Raw genomic sequence first — 23209 nt, 5'->3', positions numbered from 1 at the left:
TATATTTTCACGCCACCCTACTACCCAAGGTCAAATGGGCAGGTAGAAAGATTCATGGACACGTTCAAAAGAGCATTAAGAAAAGCTAGGAATGAATTAAGTAACAACAAAACACTAACAAAATTATTAAGGGTATATAGAGTAACCCCCAATCCAAGTACAAATTCAGGAAAGTCATCTGCAAAGCTGATGTTTGCAAGAAGAATAAACTCGATTTTTGATAAGTTATTAACAGAGAAAAAGGATGTAAAGGAAATATGAAAGATGCAATAAAATATTTCTAAGTAGGAGATAAAGTGCATTTTAAAACCTACAGAAATGGTAAAGAAGGTAAAGAGGATGGCCTTCTAACAAAAATAAATAGGAAGTATGATGTATCTAATTAAAGGATAATGCTGGGAACATAAGAGACACATAAATCAGCTAAAGAAGAGACATACCAAAGAACAGAGAGAAATTCCTATGGAAGTATTCTTTGATGTATTCGATGTCCCAGTACCAAAAGTAATGGAGTCCCATAGAAACAGCATGAGAAAACAGAAGCAGACCGAACACCTTGAGATAAGCCCCAAGCAAAAAAGTTGCTAAAAGATAATAATAATAAATAAAATAACTTTATTTCTTTGGAACTCGTAGTCTCAAAAGGGGAGATGTTGTGGCAAGAATACGACATTCTCCAACGAGAATAGACGGGACTACTACATATAAATAGTAGTGGTCTGATGTAGTTGGCTGTTTGTAGTTTGGTCTTTGAAGTCTAGATACAGTTTACAGTTCGAGTTAGTGTGTTGGAAATATTGATTGTTAGTTTGTAAAAGATTGTTGGTTCGTTACATGTTTGCTGCTGCTGCTGTTTCTATTTTGTATTGTTATAACACTGTAAAACCAAAAAGGAGAAAGCTAATTCAAAGACTACAGATCCAATCCGTCACTGAAACTGTAAAAATCTGTAAAACTCTTCCAGAAGTTTATTATTTAAATATATATGAGCATGTCTAGATATGCAACTATATACATGAGAATACATACAAACAAAAATACCCTGTTGTTGATGTTGAAATTCCAATGAAGGAGTTTGGATCTGGGTTAGAAACTGGTTCTTTCTCTATTGGCAACAAAATTTGAAATAAACTGAATAATGATATACATACATATTTCACTTAGGCATTGCGAAACTAATAACCTGGTGAAGAAGTCAATATACATATGCTTCAGAAGAAAGCATTAGTCAAGTACAGAGTAGTAATAAGAAAATGAGATGACAAATGAATAAATGATTATCTTATGAACTTCATTAGCTCATAGTTGTTTCTATTTAAGTTGCAGTGGACTCATAGTTGAGTGCCTGAGTAACATCATATAGCTTCATCAGAGCCTTGAATATGATGTGCAATCTATTTGAGACAAAGAGTTACATTTATGCATGCATATATATATATTTAGACATACATATATCATTCAACCACAGCACAACTGATGCTTCTTAGGTCTAACTTTTCTCTCAAGGTACTTACATTCTGTCGAATATGTACACTGATATTACACATCCATCGGAGCATACTGGCTTCGTTTCTTGCGAGCGTATGCATGTCCTCAGCAGTCACGGCCCATGTTTCACTGGCATGTAGCATGGCTGTTTGTACACATGCATCATACAGTTTGCCTTTTACTCTGAGTGAGAGGCCCTTTGTCACCAGCAGAGGTAAGAGCTATCTGATCTTTGCCCAGCCTATTCTTATTCTAGCAGCTACACTTTCAGCGCACCTTCCCCCACTACTAATTTGGTCACCTAGATAGCAGAAGCTATCAACTACTTCTAGTTTTTCTCCCTGGAATGTGGCAAAGGTTGTTTTCTGCACATTTTCAGTGTTTATTGCTCCTGAGCATCTGCAACATACAAAAACTATCTTGCTAGTTAGCCTTCCTTTGATATTGCTGCACCTCTTATGTGTCCATAGCTTACACTGGGTACATCTTATGGAGTTTCTATCTACACCTTTTCTACAGATCAAGCAGGGCCATCTACCTGAAGGGGTTTGTGTTTTGTCTACCTTCCTGTTTATTAGGACTTTGGTTTTAGCTAGGTTGACTCTAAAGCCCTTCAATTCTATTCCTTGCTTCCATACCTGAAACTTCTCCTCTAGTTCTGATAGTAACTCAGCAATTAGTGCAAGATCATCAGCATAGAGGAGCTCCCAGTGGCATCCTGTCTTGAACTCCTGTGTTATTGCCTGGAGGACTATGATAAATAGGAAGGTGCCGAGGACTGAACCTTGGTGGACCCCTACCTCTACCCAGAATTCTTCACTGTACTCGTTGCCAACCCCCACCTTACTGACAGCGTCTCTATGCATGGCTTGCACAGCTTTCACTAACCATTCATCTATCCTTAGTTTCCTCATTGACCACCAGATAAGGAATTGGGGGACCCTGTCAAAGGCTTTCTCCATGTCAATGAAAAGCCAGGTACAGAGGTTTATCTTTCACTAGGTATTTCTCGTGCAGCTGTCTTACCAGAAATATAGCATCAGTGGTGCTTTTCCCTGGCATGAACCCAAACTAGATCTCATCTAAACTGACTCTCTCCCTAATTAGTTGGGCTATGACCCTCTCCGTGATTTTCATTACCTGATCCAACAACTTGATACCTCTGTAATTATTCATATCTAAAGCGTCACCTTTACCTTTGTAGCAGTTGACTATGGTGCTGCTACACCAGTCATTGGGTATGACTCCTTCGTGTATCACCTGGTTAACAATACGGGTGACTAGGCTATAGCCGACACTGCCAGATATTTTGAGCATCTCTGCAGTGATTCCTGATGGGCCAGGGTCCTTCCCTGTCTTCATACCTTTAATTGCTTTATCTACCATGGTACTGTCAACTCGAATAGCTGGTCCCTCTGTTAGGTCGACATTCGGCAGACTCTCTTTCTCCCATTCATTCTCTTTATTGAGCAACCTTTCATAGTGACATCTCCAAATCTCTCTCTTTGCAGCCACACTTAGTGCGAGTGAACCATCATCCATGCAGACACATTTCTCTCCTACGACATCACGATTCTCTCTCACACACTGTCTTGCAACACGAAATACCTCAAGTCTTTGGTCCTCACGGCGCAGAACATTGGAAAATTTTTTCTTATCTGCTTCCCCTCTGGCTAAATAAACCTGTCTCCTAGCTTCCCTTCTGGCAGTCTGATACAATTCCTTGCTACCTCCATTCTTCCAGTCCTTCCAAGCCTGTTTCTTTTGTCTAATAGCCCTGTCAACAACATTGTTCCACCACCACATTATTTTGGGTCGAGAGGGTACTTTGCACCATCCACAGATCTGGTCAGGGACACTCAGCAGGTTGTCCCGTAGAAACCTCCAGTTGTCTTCTACATCGTGTGAAGCTATATCCCCTTCTATTTCATCAAAGGCTTCAAGTAATATGTCTCTAAATCTCTGTCCATTCATGGGATCTTTAAGCTTCCAGACCCTTCTCCTCTATGCTGGTTGTCTTCTGGGCAACCACTTAGCCTTGATCCTGAAGTTACCAACTACTAGTCTATGTTGTGGGGTACATTCTTCGCCTGGGAAGGTTTTGGCATTTATAAGCAGCCATCTTTCCCTCTTTCTGGTGAGGATATAGTCAATTTAGTTAATGTGTCTGCCAGAACAGTAGGTGACTAGATGACTGGCAGGTTTCCTGAAGTTTGTATTGCAAACCATAAGGTTATTTGCATTGCAGAACTCCAGCAACCTGGTTCCTTCCTCATTGCGGGAACCAAAACCATAGCCTCCATGTACGCCATGGAAGCTCCCTGTATGTTGTCCAACATGTCCATTGAAGTCACCAGCCACAAAGAGAAGGCCCCTGTCATGTGTCAACAAGGTAGTCTGCAAGAAGATGTCATAAAATTGGTCTTTCTGTCCATCGGGTAGCCCCGGCTGAGGAGCATAGGCCGAGATAATGGTTGCTAACCCATGATGAAGGACTAATCTAATCTTAAGTATTCTATCGTATACTATGACTATCTTGATTACCTTATCCACCCATTTCTCCAAAAGAAGTATACCCACACCCCAACCCCATCTGTGTTCCCTGCCCAGAAAATCTTGTACCTGTGTTCTTTGCCTGTGAGGAACCTAGCGGAACCTCCTCTCCACCTTGGAAGCAGCAGATATCGACACATCTCCTTTCAAGCATCTCAACAATCTCACCAGACCTACCTCAGACCTACCTTTCAGTGTGCCGACATTGAGAGTGCCAACCCTGAGGGTGTGGGAGGTATCAGCCCGTGGGACGGGGGACAGCAGTGTCATGTACCTGAAAAGAAAGCTCGCATTTGGCAAAATTCATAAACAAGCAGTAGCCTTCAATTCAACCTGCATACACTACACTATCATATTTCTGCACTACAGGATCACTACCTTACATAGGAGATAAACCCTAAGTATAGGTGGGGGTGGCATGAAGCCTTTAGAAGTGTTCATGGGAGACAACCAAAGGATGGGAGAGGAAAGGAACTTCCAGTACAGGTGGAGAGGATAGGAACTTCTAGTACTGGTGGAGAGGATAGGAACTTCCTGTACTGGTGGAGGGGGTGGGAGGGCAGGTGCACTATGAGCAGTGTGAGATCGAGTAGGGAAATCTGGGTACGAGCGTAAGTTTACAGTCCTGGTGAAGCGAGAAATAGTCGAAAGGGGGAGAAGGAGAGGGAGAGAGAGAGAGTGAGATTGAAAGAGACAGAGTAAAGCATAGAGAGGGATTAGGGTTACTGGTCAGAACATTGTGGGGAAAGATATTCTTTTAGGATTTGTGCAGCATAGTTTAACAAGACAGCAAATGTTAATAATAGTAATATAGAATTGAAAAATCTGGGAGTTTTCGGTCAGCTAATCTAAGACAGAATTATAAAAATAAGTGACTGTGTGATAAACTTGAATAAGAGGATGAATTTGACGACATGTTAATGAAACAGACAGAATAGAGACAGAACAAAAATATATTTCTAAAATGTATGTTTACATTCTAAGGTAGTGAACTGGCAGAAACATTAGTGTGCTGGGCGAAATGCTTAAAGGTATTTTGTCTGTCTTTATGTTTTGAGTTCAAATTTCGCCAAGGTCGACTTTGACGAACAGATTATCTAATTAATTTTTTTTAACTAAACACTCTCAAACTTCCAATACTGGTAGAATACGTCACATAGAACAGGATTTATTCTTAATATTTTGGACAAAATTTTGTATTTTAGAAGTGGTATTTTGTCCGTCTTTACGTTCTGAGTCCAAATTCCACCGAGGTCAACTTTGCCTTTCATCTATTTTGGATCTATTCAATTAGACATACAGAATATGTAATTAATTTTTTTTAACTAAACACTGTCAAACTTCCAATACTGGTAGAATGTATCACATAGAACAGGGTTTACTCTTAATGTTTTTGACAAAATTTTGTACTTTAGAAGTTATTTCGTCAGAAGTTAGAGAGTGACAATGGACAAATTCGTGTTTGATAAGTGCCAAAACACAAAACTCTCAGCTTTTGACTTACTCTCTAACTTCTGCCAATGATATATATATACATATCACATATATGTGTAAAAAAATCTCATCACGCAATCGAACCAATGAAAGAGCCTCTACCTGGTCGCTCAACACACTAAAAATAGCAGCCAAAGTATCCCCCTACCTAAATCACATGCCCATTGTATGTAATGTCCTAGATCATCCCTAAAAAGACGGTTTGCTGAAGGCTGGAATGTCTTTGATGATAGGTTTGCAATATCAGGGTTGATTTGAAGCTAAACATTATGGTCAATTTCTATATTAACACCCGCACAATTTTCATTAAGAAAAAAAAAATGATTTTTTGCATGGAATCAAGTACCCTGACCACCTAATATGCTGCAAATCCCTTATTTTGGTTCGGATAAAATGAGGTGGGGTGCCCCCATCCCAATCTCGGAATCATTGGAATTTTTTTTTGTTCGTTGAATGAATTCCTGTGACCTAATATTTAGGTTACTTAAGGTGAGCCTGGTAACTGATGGTTTTGGGGTCTTGTTGTTTGTAACTTTTGGTGAGCCATAGTGCAACCAACAATATGGTAAAAATCCCTACCATTAATTTGGTGTGGATGGGTAATGTCAAATAATTCAATCACAACATATATTTAAATTAAGCATGAAAAAAAATTGAAATATTATCATCACTTACATGGAAAAATTGAAATATTATCATTCAGTATTTTATAAGGTCAAATCTTAAATTATTGACACATTATTAATTATCTTATAATAGCAATGCCTGGAAAAATCATGGATTACATGGAAAAATGCAAGCATGAAAAGTAATATTCTTAAAATTATAAACCTGGAAAAGTACAGAGCAAGTTATTACACCTGTAAAAGTATAGGACAAGCTATTACTTCTAGTAAAGTAAAGAATAAGAAACATTTTACTTAAAGTATTGCAGCTAAAATTAAAATTTGAATATTAAAAATTATTTTATTATAGTTTACAAATAGCACTATACCTATTTAAGTAGAATTTGGCTAATTTACTACCTTAAATACAGAAAAAAGTGACTAATTAGACAAACTTACAAATTAGCTGAACAGTTTCGTACAATGAATTTAAAAGATGAGAACTGTAAAGAGTGATAAATTAGAAGAACTGGCATTCTTTGCTGCAATATTTTAAGTAAAAAGTTTCTTATTCTTTACTTTACTTGAAGTAATAGTTTGTCCTATACTTTTACAGGAGTAATAACTTGTCCTGTATTTTTCCAGTTTTATAATTTTAAGAATATGATTTTTCATACTTGCATTTTTCCATGTAATATACATATATAGGAAAAACCAAACACCTATGTGGGTAATGAAAACCAAGGCCTCCTCCCATAAGTAATAATAAGATTATTTTTAAAATGTGTATAAAGATGGGTATATCCAGATTTAGATAAAGGATAATTAGATCTAACAGTAAAAGTATATGTGTATATATATTAGGTTGGCAACTAAGTTCCCGCCATTTTTTTAAATTTAAATTTTTTAAAAGGTTTAATAAAAAATAACAACTAATTGATCAATAATGTATTCACCCTTGTTGTTTACAACTTCTTCCCAACGTTCAACAAGATCTTTAATACTCGTTGGTAGAAATCACCTGATTTCGACTAAAAAAATTGATCCTACCAAGCTCTCAATTCTGCATCAGTATTGAACGAAACTCCGTGCATAGCATTTGAAAGAAATAGATCGAAAGAAGTGGAAATCTGTTGGTTCGAAATCAAGAGAGTACGGCGGGTGTGGCAGCACTTCCCAGCCATGCGTTTGAATGGCTTCCTTGGTCATAATGGCAATATGAGGGCAGGCGTTGTCGTGCAGCAGAAGAACTCCATGCTGCCGATTTGGTCTTTTCTCTTGAATAGCTGTGTTGAGTCGTTCCATCTGTTGAACATAGAGTTCCGCATTGACCGTTTGGTTCCATTCAAGCAATTCGTAATGGATAATCCCTTCCCAGTCCCACCATACGCACAACATCGTTTTACGCGGATGAAGATCTTATTTCATATGCGGTGTCGCTTGTTTACTGGGGCTAAGCCATTCCTTATGCCACTTCTTATTGATGTACTGGCACCATTTCTCATCGCCAGTAATGATTTGGTAAAGAAATCATTGCTTGTGTCCATGAGTTGAGTGGTGACGAGCAAGCAAACCAGCAGAGATTGTGGCTCGTTGATTTTTATTGTTGTCACTTAAAGCATGTGGAACCCATGCTCTATACTTCTGAACCTTTCCCATCGAGTGAAGATGCTTCTCTATAGCAGGGTGGGAGCATTCCATTTTCTCTGCCAGTTCCCATGTCATTTGACGAGAATTTTCATGCAAAAGTTGGTTTAATCGCTCTTCATCAAACTCAACTGGACGACCAGAACGAGGTGCGTCTTTGAGGTCAAAATTTCCATTTTTGAACTTAGCATACCAATCACGAGCAGTTCTTTCAGCTATGGCACCCTCCCCATACACAGCACAAATGTCATGAGCAACTTTTGCGGCCTTAGAACCTTGATTAAAAGCAAAAAGAAAGAGGTGTCGAAAATGCTCATTTTTCTTAACTTGACGTTCCATTTTAATGATCTGAAAATAAACAAAAATTAACTAAAATTAACTAGAAAAAAAAAAAACAGATTCCAAAATGATTCAAAAATAGAATTCTCGAAAAATATAGATTCCAAAATTAAAAAAACGGCGGGAACTTAGTTGCCAACCCAATATATAACTCATACATATACATATATCTATATACAACTCAGCACACACACACACACACACACACACACACACACATATATATATATATATATATATATATATACCGTCGGACTGGCCCTCGTGCCAGTGGCATGTAAAAAGCACCCACTATACTCTCGGAGTGGTTGGTGTTAGAAAGGGTTCTGCCAATCAGTGTTGACCTTTCTCTTATCATCCAACAGTGCCTGTACAGCCTTATCATTGTCATCAAACCAGTCCTGATGAAGCTTTTCTTTTAAGCCTAGAACTGTTTTGGCTGTCTCTGTGATGACTTCTTTGAACTAATTCCATTTTTCTTCTGGTCAACCAGTCAGTGGTCCTATTGCCTTGAATTTGTCATTAAAGTTGGACTAGAACTCCTGCTGGTATTTGATTGAAAGGACTGGCTGTGTTGAAGGCTGGTCTAATGGGCTTTGAGCACTTGTGGTACTGGGGAACAATGTAGATATTGAGCTTGGCTCTTATGAGTCCGTGGTCCATCCAGCACTCCGATCCCCACATTGCCTTGGTGATGAGGACATCATTGCTATCACCCTGGTGGGTGATAATGTATATAATGAAAGGAAGATGCCATTGTTTTGAGTGCGGATACATCCATGATGTCTTATACTTATCAGCCTGTAATCAACAGGTTGTGCTCAACACATTTGCTCAAGACCATTGCTATTCATCTTTTCAACTCCGTGCTTCTCTATAACTCCTCTCCATCACTCCTCATCCCTATCGACAGTGGTGTTGAAGTTGCCTAATATTACAAGCTTGTTGGTAGCAGGTGTGTCATGTAGCACAGTGTCTAAGTCAGCATAGAACTGCTCTCTGATCTTTTCTGTGTATGTCACTGTAGGAGCTTACATGCACATAATGGTAATGAAGCGTTTGTCACTGACAGGGAGACAAAGTTTCATAAGCCTTTCATTTACACCAGTAGGAAGGCTGGGAATCTGTTTCTAGAGTGTGGACTTGATGGTGAATTCAGCTCCGTGTATTCTGTCTTCATGTAAGGCTGTGCCTTTCCAGAAGAAAATGTAGCCACTGCCTGATTCTGTCAGTGACCCTTCCTCAGTCAGCTGAGTTTCACCAACTGCTGCTATGTCTATATTGTATCTTGACAATTATTTGGCAATGAGAGTTGTTCTTCACTGAGGTCTAGCAATGTTGTCTAGAGCCATGAGGGTACATATGTTCCATGTATCAATGATTAGATTATTTTTTTCTCAGTTTGAATTGACCACAAATGGGTAATTCTGTCAGCCACAGTTAGCTAACCAGAACTGTTTAGGACAAGCTTTCTTTAGGCCACCTTTTCTAAGCCCCTCCTTTACTAGAGTGAGCAGTGCTATCCTAAAAAGGTTGCCCAATTGCCTGAGATGCTGCTGAAGTTCTCTGCTTTCCAATATGAAGAACAGTGACCACTGGTCCACAGGCAACTTATATGCAAATTTGTAACTTCTAGTGATTACCTCTACCTGTCCCTCTCACCACTCCCTTATCACTGCAGGACCTGAAATTGACAGTTGGAAGGCTGAGAAGCACAGACACCTGTGTGTGAAGTTAATTTTAGTGGGAGAGCCATTGCACAAGGACGATTTCACTCTTTCAGTAGAAAGAACCTTGAACCCAGTGGCATGGAGAACCATTACAGCTGGAGACTCTTCCTACTACAGTGGATAACCAAGATTCCATAGTGTGTTGTTGTACTCTAGGCACTCCACAATGCCTGCCAGTACTACCTTCCTGACTGTTGGACCTCTCTAGTGGTCTTCTCCACGCAGTCCGCCAGAACTAGTCTTTGACTTGCATGGGTGGACAAGCTCCCATCCCACTGAGGATTTGAGATCCATCAGCTACCCTCACCTGATTTAGCCAGCTAGTCAGAGTGGTTTACAAGTGTGGCTGCTGCACATGCTACAGCAACATGGAGCTGCAGGTGAGAGCTGGGTGCCAAGTTGGGATCCTAGCCACTCCTAGGGAGTGTGACTAGTTCCACCCACCAGGGGTACTACCACTCTCTGAACGCCTCAAGGGGATATACACACATGCATATATACACATACACACACACACACACACCACACATGCACACACACACACCACACATACACACACACATACACACACGCACCACACATACACACACACACATGTATATATGAATACAGACAGACTCATAGACACATGTATATAACGAAAGGAGACTATAGGATTGTTGTGATGATAGTCACGACACCCCCTGCAAGAACAGACTTGATTAAATGACTATAAATAGTAGTGGTCAGTGTGAGATAAAGAGTGGGCATTAATCGCAGGAAGTCATAAGGCATCATTTTGTTAGTTTGTTGGAATATCATTTGTTGGTTCATGTATAGTTCATGGAGTGTTTGCAGGATTGTTATATTGTTGTTACCCTGCTTCATTATATATTTCATTGTTACTACACGGTTATCGTGTAAAAAAGTGTCATCATAAATAGTGGCGATACTACAATACTTGGTGACAAGGATTCAAAGCTCATGCAGGTCAGTTAACAAATTTTTGTGATACAAAGCTGTAAGTGATGGAAGACCTAGTAGCTTCTATAATACAGTTGCAAAAACTGCAGCAAGAACAGCAACAGGAATTGCAGAAACAATTACTTCAGCAACAAGAAAAACAACAATAGTTAATGGAGCTATGTCTTAAGAAGTCCAGAAACACTATCAGTTCATTTTTGCCAGACAGCGTTTCAAACACTATAACAGAATTCAGTTATAACCCAGAGGAGGGTATAACTTTTGCAGCATATTTTAGAAGGTACGAAGAAATCTTCAGGGAAGATTACAAGTCATGGACGGACAACAAAAAAGTAAGACTATTATTACATAAATTGGTGCTGGCTGAACATAAAAAATACTGTAATTTCATACTACTATAGGAAAGTTGGTTATACATCATTAGATATATACCTGACTTTCCTATATAAAATTATGAATATAACGGAACACTGAACTCCAGACTATCAACCTATACAACATTTATTTAGGTGGTAAATATATACATCTTTAGCTCTTGTTGACAGTTGTTACAGCTTCTGTGTGTGTGAGCATAGTTGTTGGGACGTTGTTATGTAGATGTAAGCAAGCTGGCGAGGGTAAGTCCGAAAGATGGAGAGTGACAGCTAAACACGTAAAGAGACTGTCTCCAGGTTGGAATGCTGGAGACACTGCTTGACACGTCCATGCTCATGGCCGGCCGACCGAGAAAGAGAATGAATTGAGCAGGAACACTTGGTTGTTTAATTCCACGCATGCATGAGACTACGCATGCGCACGGCGTTACTACAGGGCTCCCTTGCCAGTGCGAAAACGCACGATAATATGAAATCTGTTAGAACGCCTGAGGCAGGATGGCCACTGAAAACCACCCACAAGATGTAGCACAAAACACACACAAAGAAAAATGAAATAAATGAAATGTACACTCGTGAGAACATGCATGCAATGTACAAATGAAAGAAAGTGTGTGAGTGCACAAGTGTGTGTGAGAAAAAACACAGAACATAGTAAAAGTGTCTGTAGAGAAAAAATCCAGTTCGTACAAGAGTCCCACAAGGAGATAGAATGTCCGTACTCAGGAAGTCGTGGTCAGTTGTGACCGGTTACCTGGTACGGAATATTCAATGAAAGTTACACAAGGAAAATTTGGTCTGTTGTGGAAACATCCACTCTAACAGAGTCGACAAAACCGAGTGTGTTGATATGGTGTGTCCCTGGTGGTGGGGTTGTTGGCGCACGACATTGTGGTAGACAGTACATTGATGGTGAAGACGTCGGCGCAGGAACTGTAATATAGCTGTGTTCTGTATGTGTGGTGGTAATGATGTTGACAGTGGTAATGGGTCAGTTGAAACTTGGCGACGTCGGGGGGAATGCTTGTAGTTGGTAGTAGTAATTGTTGTCATCACGGTGGTAATCTTGGTTGAACGAAGCTGGTGGCGAAAAGGCTGTTTGGTGATGAGTGTTTGAAGAGGTGCGCTTTTACAGATGATCGACAGACAAATCTCTGTACGACCATTAGCGAAAACCTCGAAGAAAAATTTTCTTAACCTAAGATGAAAAAACGACCGTGCAAACTCAAAAAGGAGAAATGGTGACGAATGGAAAAACAGAGGACTCCTTTTATTTAAACGTGTCACACGGTCGAACACCAAAATATATATCAAAGATGATATACAAGTAATTATGTTATACTACGGTAACATAGATTTCGTAAATACCAGTAATGAGACGATAGAAAAGACAACCGTATGAAATGAATAACAAGAGTTATTTAGTGTGGCATAAAAGATGTATGTGTATGTGAGAGTGTGAATGCGACATATAAGAACATAATAAAAAACAGGCCGTCTATATGTATGTGAGATATCACAGCAGTTAGAAAGTCAGTACACGTGAGAGTTTTATACCAAGTTCTTTGAGTACACAATTGGAAAGTCGCAGGCTGTAATTCTTGTCTGTTTATCGTGAGTGGAAACATCCACTCTAACAGAGGCGAGATAAAAACAGCGCTTGTTGATGTTGGTAATACGTAGTAAGTCGTGTTGACTATGGTTGGAGATGTTGGTGGCGTAGTAATCGTAGAATCGTGTTGGTCATGACGATGATGCTGGTTAGTAGTTCAGTCTCCATGGCCGCATTTGTTCTTTAGTCGGGTTCACCAGTTATAAATTGGTAGTCCAGAGTCCATGCCGCGTTTGTTTCTTCGTCGGGGTCACCACTTTAAAGAAAGTGGGTTATTGCAGCTCAGCAGGCTGCGTGTTCGAATCACGTCGGGGTCACCAGTATAGGAAAGTTGGTTATACATCATTAGATGTATACCTGACTTTCCTATATAAAATTATGAATATAACGGAACGCTGAACTCCAGACTATCAACCTATACAACATTTATTCAGGTGGTAAATATATACATCTTTAGCTCTTGTTGACAGTTGTTACAGCTTCTGTGTGTGTGAGCATAGTTGTTGGGACGTTGTTATGTAGATGTAAGCGAGCTGTCGAGTGTAAGTCCGAAAGATGGAGAGTGACAGCTAAACACGTAAAGCGACTGTCTCCAGGTTGGAATGTTGGAGACACTGCTTGACACGTCCATGCTCATGGCCGGCCGACCGAGGAAGAGAATGAATTGAGCGGGAACGCTTGGTTGTTTAATTCCACGCATGCGTGAGACTACGCATGCGCACGGCGTTACTACACTACCTAAAAAAAGCTAGTGAAATTTGTTTCCAGGAAACAATCAAACTACTATCAAAAATATTCAGTGATAAGAATTCCCTATTTAACACTTGATGGGAGTGTTGGAATCTTGTTAAAAGAGAAGATGAAGACTTTGTCACATATGCTGGGACCATGAACTGAATGCGTGAAAGGTTTAAACTGAAGGAACTAACTCTTGATATGCTTAAGTGTCTCGCTTTTGTACAGGGACTTACAGCAAACAAAGATGGAGAAATACATGCAAGAATTCTCACAAAAATTGAACAAGTTTAACATAGTTTAACCCTGCAGACAGTTGCAGAAGAGTGTCAAAGAATGGTAAACTTACATCAGGATATAAAGAAAATTGAAGAGAAGTTCACACAAGTTCAAGCATGCCGACTGGGAAGGTATAACCAAAAAAAAAAAGGTGAAGACTAAATGCATGCTACAGATGTAGAGCCCTACATTTCAGGAAGGATTGTCCTTTCAAAACACAAAAATGTTACAGTTGCCAAAAAGTAGGACACAAGAGCTCACATTGCAGAGTGAAGTTAGGAAGGCTGAACATAAAAAATTTTGACGTTTTCTCAATGGAACATAATATATTTAATAAAGAGGAAATTTGTACATGTAAAAGTAAACATCATCTCAATTATTAATACTGACACATGGATAAGAATTGGGAAACCTATATTAAGAAAAACATCAAAAATTGCATGACAGGTTAAAAATTACACTTCATAGGCGAAATGTGGAATGATATCACATTTCAGGGAAAAACCTGTAGATCAAAAGTTTTCGTGGTGAAAAATGCAACCAATCTGATCAGTATGGACTGGTTGGAGTTGTTTTACTTATGGGACCTCTCTATAAGTCTGTTCTGTAAAAAAATAAATGGCTGTCCCACCAGTAAAAATAATTCAGCAGCTGAATTGAAGAAAAAATTTAAAAACTTGTTTCCTGAAGTGCTGTCAGATAAATTAGGTCTTTGTTCTAAGGCTAAAGCCTGTTTTCAAATAAAGGAAAACGTCATACTTGTATTCAAACCTAACAGAAAGCAGGTAGTGGAAGAAAAATTAGACAGACTGGAGAAATTGGGAATTATTCAAAAAGTAGATTATTCTAAGTGGGCAATACCAACAGTGTGTCAATTTTCTACTGGTATGAATGACTGTCTAAAAATGTGCCACTGTCCACTGCCTACTCCAGAGGATATTGTTGCAAAATCAAATGGTGGCAAAATATTTTCAAAACTAGATTTGTCTGATGTATATCTACAAATTAAAGTAGACAAGGAATGCTCAAAGCCTCTAACAGTGAGTATGCACAGAGGACTAAACAAATATAATAGATTGTCATTTGGTCTGAAGGTCACACCTGCAATATTTCAACAGGTTATGGATGTGATGTTGGCAGACTGTCAATTTGCAATTCCATACCTTGATGATGTATTAAAAGTGAATCTCATGTGAAGTGGGTTTTTCAAAAAATAAGAGATTACGGTTTCACTCTCAGTGAGGAGAAATGTGAATATTTAGGACAAATTATAGATAATAATGGAAGACAACTTGACCTGTTGAGGGCAGATGCAATAAAAATAAGCCTCCCCCACTAACATGATGACATTATAAGCTTTACTTGGCCTAGCGAACTATTATCAAAATTACATACCAAACATGTATTAACCGAGAGCTTCACTTAATAATTTACTAAAGAATGATGCCAAATAGGATTAGTCAAATAACTATCAAAAGGCATTTCAGGATATTAAAAAAATATTAATTTCAGATTTGTCGCTGGCTCATTTTGATCCTGCAGTGAAGATTGTTGCAGCTTCTGACGTTTCTGAATATAGTGTAGGAGCAGTTTTGCTACACAAATATAAAGATAGTATTGTGAAGGCAGTAGTTCATGCCTCATGTGTTCTGATTGCTGCAGAAAAAAACTACAGTCTGATAGAGAAAGAAGCTCTAGCGATTATTTTTGCCATGAAGAAATCTCACAGATTTCTCCATGGTAGAAGTTTATGGCTTCAGATGGACCACCGACCATTACAATCAATTTTTGGATTGAAGAAAGGAATACCTACCCATACATCTAACAGATTACAATCCTAGGGTACAATATTGTTAAATTACAACTTTAAGATAGAGTACATTCCTTCTAAGAAAATTGGCCATGCAGATTGTTTATCTAGGCTAATTCTGGAGAATACAGAACCACTGGAAGATATGATGAGAGCCACACTACAATCAGAAAAGGAAATTAAAAACGTTATGTGTAATGTCATTCAGGAGTTACCAGTGACTATACAAGATATAAAAAGTAAATCAGCAGAGGATAGATACATCATAAAAATGAAGGAAACCTTGAAAAATAAACAAAAGAGAAGCACAAATGCGAACCATTTTTCACTCTGCGTCGATGTATTAATGTATGCACAAAGAGTGGTAGTACCAACTGCACTACAAAAACAGATATTACATGAATTTCATAGTGGACACCTGGGGATATCAAGAATGAAAGCTTTGATGAGGAGTTATGTGTATTGGCTGACAATGGACTGTGACATTGAATATTTGGTAAACTCATGTAGAAGTTGTGTGCTAGCAGCCAAGGCACCACTGGTGAAAAACCAATCATGGTCCAGGGTACATATAGACTACACTGGAGAGAAGCAAAAAGAGTGTTGACAGATGATGAAACATACCAGAATAAAAAACAAAATCCAGTAAGGGCAAAAAACATGATATACATACATATATCATCATCCTCATCATTTAATGTCCATGTTCTATGCTAGCATGGGTTGGATTGTTTGACAGGATCCAGTGGATTAAGAGACTGAATTATGATTCCAGTGTCTGTTTGACATGGTTTCTACGGCTGGATGCTTTTCCTAATGCCAACTGATTTACAGTGTGTATTGAATGCTTTCCTGATGCTACCATACAGTTCACAAGAGTACAAACCCTAAGGGACAGAGCGGGGGGGGGGGCTAAAGTATACAAGAAGTGGAAGTGGAGTTAAAGCAGGTTCTTTTAGAAGAGTTGCATAGCTAATCACATTTAGTAAGGGAGAAAGAGAATGATCAGTAGAAGCTGCAAAGAGATAGTGGAGGTGAGGTGTCCAAGTGCACCCTCAAGGTGAACAGAAGTGAGGGGAAGCTGCTACTTTGTATGGGAAGCAGGGGATGAAGAAATGGAGAGGTCACCTGCAACAAAAAATTAGGTGGGTTGAAGGGTGACCATACCAGCACGGTCATCTTTCTTGCACACTATACCTAAAACTTCTTATGTTTAGTTTTTCTCATACACACTCACATTGCACATCCACATCATGCTCGCTTCATTTCTTTTTTCTTTTCTGAAGTCCTCTGCATTCAAGTTCCATGTTTCACTCCCATGCAGCCTTGCAGTTCAAACACAAACATCATACAATCTCATCTTCACTCTGCAAAAGACTTTTGTTGAAAACAATGGTATTAGCTCCCTTAACTTTCTTCAAACCATTCTTACTTTGACTACTGTACTTTCAGGGCAACCACCTCCTTTGCTAATTACATCTGAGATAACAAAATCTATTGACTACTTTATGTAAGCCATCCAGGCATTCAAGAAAGTCTATTTTGGGTTTGTTTGTAGCATGTACTGCTCCTGTGCATTTATCAAAGTTTTATGTTCCCTGCTAGTCTGCCCTTTTACCAACCACATGGTTCCAGGTTCAGTTCCACTTCATAGCACCTTGGGCAAGTGTCTTCTACTATAGCCTCGTACCGACCAAAGCCTTGTGAGTAGATTTGGTAGACAGAAACTGAAAGAAGCCCGTCGTATATACATGTATGTGTATGTGTTTGTCCACTCAACATTGCTTGACAACCGATGCTGGTGTGTTTACGTCACCGTAACTTAGCGGTTCAGCAAAAGACCAATAGAATAAGCACTAGGCTTACAAAGAATAAGTCGTGGTGGTCGGTTTGTTTGACTAAAGGCAGTGCTCTAGCATGGCCACAGTCAAATGACTGAAACAAGCAAAAGAGTAACTTGAGTATGTATAGCTTAAATGTATAGAGTTTATACCTACTCCATTTCTGTATATCAAACAAGGCCGTTTCCTTGAACAGTTGAGGCATAGTCCAGAAGGTTTGTGACTTATTTAGGAGAAGCAGTTATAAATGCCTTAGATTTTTATAATTTTAGTATATTATTGCTGTAAGTTGATCTGCCAACATTTTTATTCCAGATTGAAGGAGATGGCTGTGACAGAACTTTGAACACACCCTTACTAAACATTGTTTGTCACAACTAACTATGCAAAATACAGTTGAGACATGAAGGCAATTTGGAAGCTCACTATGCAGCAAAGTTTTGTGTTAAACTGGGCAAAAGTGCTACTGAAACTTACGAAATGTTCCTGGCTGCTTATGGATTAACTCAAGCATCAGGTTTTTACTAGACTAAGAGGTTCAAGGATAGTAGGGAGGAAAAGAGAGATGATGAGAGGAGAACATCAGATCTGATTGAGAAAATTCACTTTTCTGGATGAAGATTGTCATATGTCTATAAAGACAATAAGAATACAGTTGGAGTAACAACTGTACACAGAATTATTCATGAAGATCTAAGCATGCACAAAATTTGTGCACAGTTTTTCATAGTTTGCTCAGTGATGAACAGAAGGAAAAGCACATTGGTGACTGCAAGGAGATGGTTGAGCTTATTATTTCAAGTCCACTAGGAAGCTCGTGATGATTCCCTTTTCAAACAGCAAGAGCAACATCTATATGCACTGGGTTCCCTCTATCCAGACAGTTAACAAAAAATACTTTGGTACCTTTTTTTGTTGTGGAGATTTTGAGTGAGTTCAGGAAAAGATTTCATCACCTGCACCAAGACAATGCACCAGTCCACAATTCCATTCTAGTAACCAGCTACTTGACAGAGACTGGTATCAAAACTGTCTCTCACTCTCCCTACAATTCAGGTCTTGTTCCCTGTGACTTTTGGTTGTTCCCTAAGCTGAAGGAGAACCTCAAGGGCAGTTGTTTTGAAGACTTTGAAGGAAGCTGTGATAAGGATCCTGGACACCTTCACTTTGGCCATGGTGCTGTCACAAAGTGGCTGAAGCATGACAACAATGCACTGAATTTAGAGAATCCTACTTTGAAAGATATTAGAATTTTGTACTTCTTTGAAATTAATAAGTGCCTCTCCTGAAAAACTCTCAAAAATTCTGGAATGCACCTTGTATCAGGGTCCTCTATTCTTTCCTACTTATTAAAACCTTCAAGTTTGCTAAATTTACCTTAAGACTTCTTGATTCTATACTCAGAATTTCCTCTCCAATTTTCCTATAGATTCAGCTATGAACTAGAGCATCAATATATAAGAGTTCCTTTGGACAGCCAGTCTTAAATTTCTTTGTAATGGCCTGTAGGATTATGATGATTGAACCATGATGGACTTCAACCTCCATGCTAAATTCATCACTGAACATTTTTATAAACAGACATTGAAATACTGAGTGAGTTGGTATTTTAGAAATGAAGAAAATCTCAAACACAGGATAATAGTTGTGAAAACAGCTTAGAGGATTGGGTAAAATACCCTTACAGACAGAAAAAGTGATCAGCAAGCTATTACAGAGAATCAAACTACATATATATATAAATATTCTATAATTATATGCATAATTATAATCAAGGGTCAGCTGATAGCTTTGCCACGCTCTAATTTTAGAAATAGGAGCTAAATGCCTTTTCTACTACCATATAGATCTCCCAGACAGTAACACTCTATTTTACATAGGCAAAAAGAAAAAATAATGAATCCACACAACTCAGATTAACTACATATGCATTTTGAGATTAAAGTAAAGTTATAATTACTTACTTATTTCTCATCTTCAGAGAAATAAGTAATTATAACTTTACTTTAATCTCAAACGTGTATGTAGCTAATCTGAGTCGTGTGGATTCATTAGTTTTTCTTTTTGCCTACGTAAAAAAAAGTGTGTTACTGTCTGGGAGATCTTTATGGTAGTAGAAAAGGCATTTAGCTTCTATTTCTAAAATCAGTGCATGGCAAAGCTTATTAGCTGAGCCTTTGATTATAATTATGTATATAATTATAGAATATTTGTACCTAGAATGGTTATTTTTAATGTACTGACTACTTGGTAAAATTATTAATTAATTAATCAATTTTACCCTTTTATTATTATATTTCATGTTGAGAACAATTTAGGTCTTATTAGACACAAGATGTGATCTATTTCTAGCACATTGAATGTCCACGTTAGTGGTCAACGTCATATATAAAAATGTACTTTAATCCCCTGAGATTGCAGATACTGTTTCTGAATCTCTTTGATTCTTTAAATGTGCTAGCTTCCTGGTAATTAATCGATATTAATTAATATATGATTTTTTGCCATATTTTTTAATAATATATTAACCCTTACCGAGTTCTCATACTGGATATATGCGACGCAGTAAATATTCTCTGCAGACATATTCCTGGAATTAGCGCGTCAAAATGAAGACTTTTGAATTTTACCATTAAGCTGTAATTAGCAGAACCATATACACGCGCACCTATGGCGGTGGGCAACTTTGTATGGGGTTCTGATGATTATGGTTCCATTACAAATCAGGCTGAAGAGAAATAAACAGTCGGTAAGATTGTTAAATTTTGAAACCGGTCCCTGTTTAATAATGTTCCTTTTCGGTGATTTTAAATGTCTTGCCCGCTTACGTTTTGGTATCACGCTATATTTCATGTTGAGAACAATTTATGTCTTATTAGACACAAGATGTGGTCTATTTCTAGCACATTGAATGTCCACGTTAGTGGTCAACGTCATATATAAAAATATATATATATATATATATATATATATATACAGGATCTTGCAGATAAATTGAGACAATTTTTATGATTATAAATACTAAAATAATGGTAGTAGACAGATATAGTTTTAATGTTACATTTATTACAACAAAAACATTTATCACTCAATATGGCTGCCCTTTTGGGCAATTACTACCTCTACACAAGAACGAAATCATTTTGCAGCAGCTGCAACCTCCAGCTATTTGATTTTGGATGTTGTACGCATGATGCAGGTCTTCACCCCATTCGAGTGTCAATAGTTTTATTGACACTTGAGTATGGTGAAGTGTTGGTCCTTGTTTGAAGTATGCCCCATAAAAAGTAATCAAGAAGGTTGAGATCTGGGCTATTACTGAATCAGATGTTGGCACTCACAACAAATGACACCTTCTCACCAAGGAAGGCCTGTATTGCTTTTGATCCATGGTAAAGAGCAGAATCCTGGATAAGCACCACATTATCAAGCCCAAACTTCTGCTCCATCAGAGTAACAGAGAGTTATTCAGGATGTCCAGATATTCTTTTGTGCCAATCTTCAAGCCAGACTCAATGAAGTGTGAATCCATGACACTTCCCTCACTCACCACAACTCCAAATACCATCACAGAGGCAGGATTCTTAGTCTCAAACACAAGGGGAGGGATGTCAGAGGGGTTGTATGCAATCACTCGAGAATTTCTGCAATTCACCTCAGCGTCCACAGTAAACTTCTTCTCATCAACAAACATGAGAGTTTTTCCTGCACCTTGATGCTTGATAAATGACAAGCTTTGGGCATGTCTCGGCTCTCATTGCTTTGGCCTTGGCTGTTAGGAAATGACGGCATCGTCGAACATAGCTAGTTGTACTAAGGTTCCTGTTCACAGCTCTGGTCACTGTGGAAAGGCACACATTACATTTCTTTGCAAGAGTTGTCATGGAAGTGGATGGGTTGGCTTCAATCAAGTGATTGAGGCCAGCGAGAAACTTTGGATTGCTGTTGGAATCACTTTGAGTTTTGTGTTCATTTCTATCAATCTTTCCCTCTTCTTTAAAATATTTATACACAGGATAAACTGTTGCTTTTGGAAATTTCATCAACTTAGGAATTTTATTGGCAGTGTGACCAGTACATACCAAAACAACAATGACAGAACAATTCTGTAGTTCTATGACTTTCTGCTGTTGAATCAGTTCACTATTTACCTGAAAAATAAAAGATTAAATTTTCAAACAAGCAAGGTTTTGTCAACAAATGAAATCTTAAACCCACTAAGTCAACTGCTTAAAATTGGTCGCAATTTATCTGCAAGACCATGTATGTATATATGTATGTATGTATGTGTGTGTGTGTGTGTGTGTGTGTGTGTGTGTAGAAAGGGTCTATTTACAGTATCAAAGGCCTTCATTAAATCAATGAATACTGGGACAAGATCCATATTCTGCTCATAGCACTTCTCCTGCATCTGTCTTGCTGTGAAGATCATATCCATTGTCCCTCTACCAGATTGGAAGCCACATTGAGATTCAGATAGGACATCATTTACGAGATACCCATTCAGGCGGGTAAGAAGAATATTTGCCAGAACCTTGCCAGCAGCTGATAGAGCAATACCTCTGTAGTTACCATACATTGTTCTAGCTCCTTTTCCTTTATATAGAGGAAGAATAATTGCATCCTTCCAGTCCTTAGGCATTGCACCATCCCTCCAGACTGCACTAATAAGTTCATAAAAAGATTGTATGATGTAATCACCACCAAATCGCAAGACCTCAGCATGAATTCCATCCTTTCCAGGTGCCCTACCAAGATTCAATTTACTTATTGATGTCATTACTTCATCTGTTGAGGGCGTGGAGTTTAAGGAGCCGATGACAGGTCTTTGTTGCATAGTATCAATTACTGTTTCATCCACAACTGACTCATGGTTTAGGAGTTCAGAGAAGTGTTCAATCCAGTGACCTGTGATTTCTGTTGATTTAGTGAACAGAGTGGAAAACTCCTTGGAAAGCAAAGGAGCTGATGTGGAGCTTTTAGGCCCATAAGCTTGCTTCATAAGATGGTAAAGCTTCTTGCTGTCATTTGCATCAGTAGCAGCCTGAACATCACAAGCAAGATCCTCCCACCAAGTGTTCTGCATCTTCCTGAGAGATCGCTGCAGTAGTGATTTTACACTGCTATATTGGGCAAGTGCTAGATTTCGCTGCACAGCAGAGAGTCCTCTGTGTAGCAATACATTGTGGGCATGGTGCTTTACCACCAATAGTCACTGAACTTCAGCATCATTTTCATCAAACCAGTCTCTGTATCTGGCAGTAGCATATCCTAGTGTTTCAGCAGCACATTGAAGAACCTGGTCTCGAAAATCTTCCCATGCTGCAATATTTTTAATGCTGGACAAGCGAGTCTGAAGCTCTTTCCTCATCACAGCATCATATATGTTTCTTCACAGTATCATATATATTCAGACGCCGAGGAATGCTGAATGGTCCTGAAACTTTGCTCTATAATTAAATCATTGCATGATGGGATGGAGGCTTGGGTCAATGTTGGTGGTGGCATGGTGGGACCCATTCCTGTAGAGAATGGTGTTAAGCAGGGGAACATCCTTGCCCCAACTCTCTTTTCTTTGTACTTTGCTGCTGCTTTTACTCATGCTTTTGCTAAGGTTAGCTCTTTGGGAATATATGTCAGATACCGATTTTCTGGCTGCATCTTTAATCTGCGCCGATTTGCTGCCAATTCAAAAGTTCTCCAGTCTATTATTCATGATCTCCTTTATGCAGATGACTG

At 38.7% G+C, this 23209-nt stretch overlaps 2 protein-coding genes across 3 annotated transcripts in view; one reads left to right on the top strand and one right to left on the bottom strand.

Moving 5' to 3' along the window:
• The window catches only part of LOC106869597 (HORMA domain-containing protein 1), a 660018-nt gene that overhangs the window by 578127 nt on the left and 58682 nt on the right, over window positions 1-23209 (top strand). The gene's annotated exons all lie outside the window — the stretch shown is intronic.
• LOC128247805 (histone-lysine N-methyltransferase SETMAR-like) overlaps window positions 6804-23209 on the bottom strand; it is a 59899-nt gene continuing 43493 nt past the window's right edge. Inside the window, exon 2 of one of the 2 annotated variants that reach the window (XM_089352344.1) lies at window positions 6804-8135. In XM_089352344.1, the coding sequence (XP_089208470.1) occupies window positions 7671-8126 (456 nt within the window). In that variant the 5' untranslated portion in view covers window positions 8127-8135 and the 3' untranslated portion in view covers window positions 6804-7670. Of the gene's footprint in view, window positions 8136-20525; window positions 21622-23209 lie in introns of those variants that run through there. The other variant, XR_008264108.2, reaches the window with a different exon arrangement.

The sequence above is a fragment of the Octopus bimaculoides genome, chromosome 5 (assembly GCF_046866305.1).
Source record: "Octopus bimaculoides isolate indiv1 chromosome 5, ASM4686630v1, whole genome shotgun sequence".
NCBI classification, from domain to species: Eukaryota; Metazoa; Mollusca; class Cephalopoda; order Octopoda; family Octopodidae; genus Octopus; species Octopus bimaculoides.
Note: the sequence above shows the minus strand (reverse complement) of the source record. Positions and strands in the feature narration are given on the sequence as shown.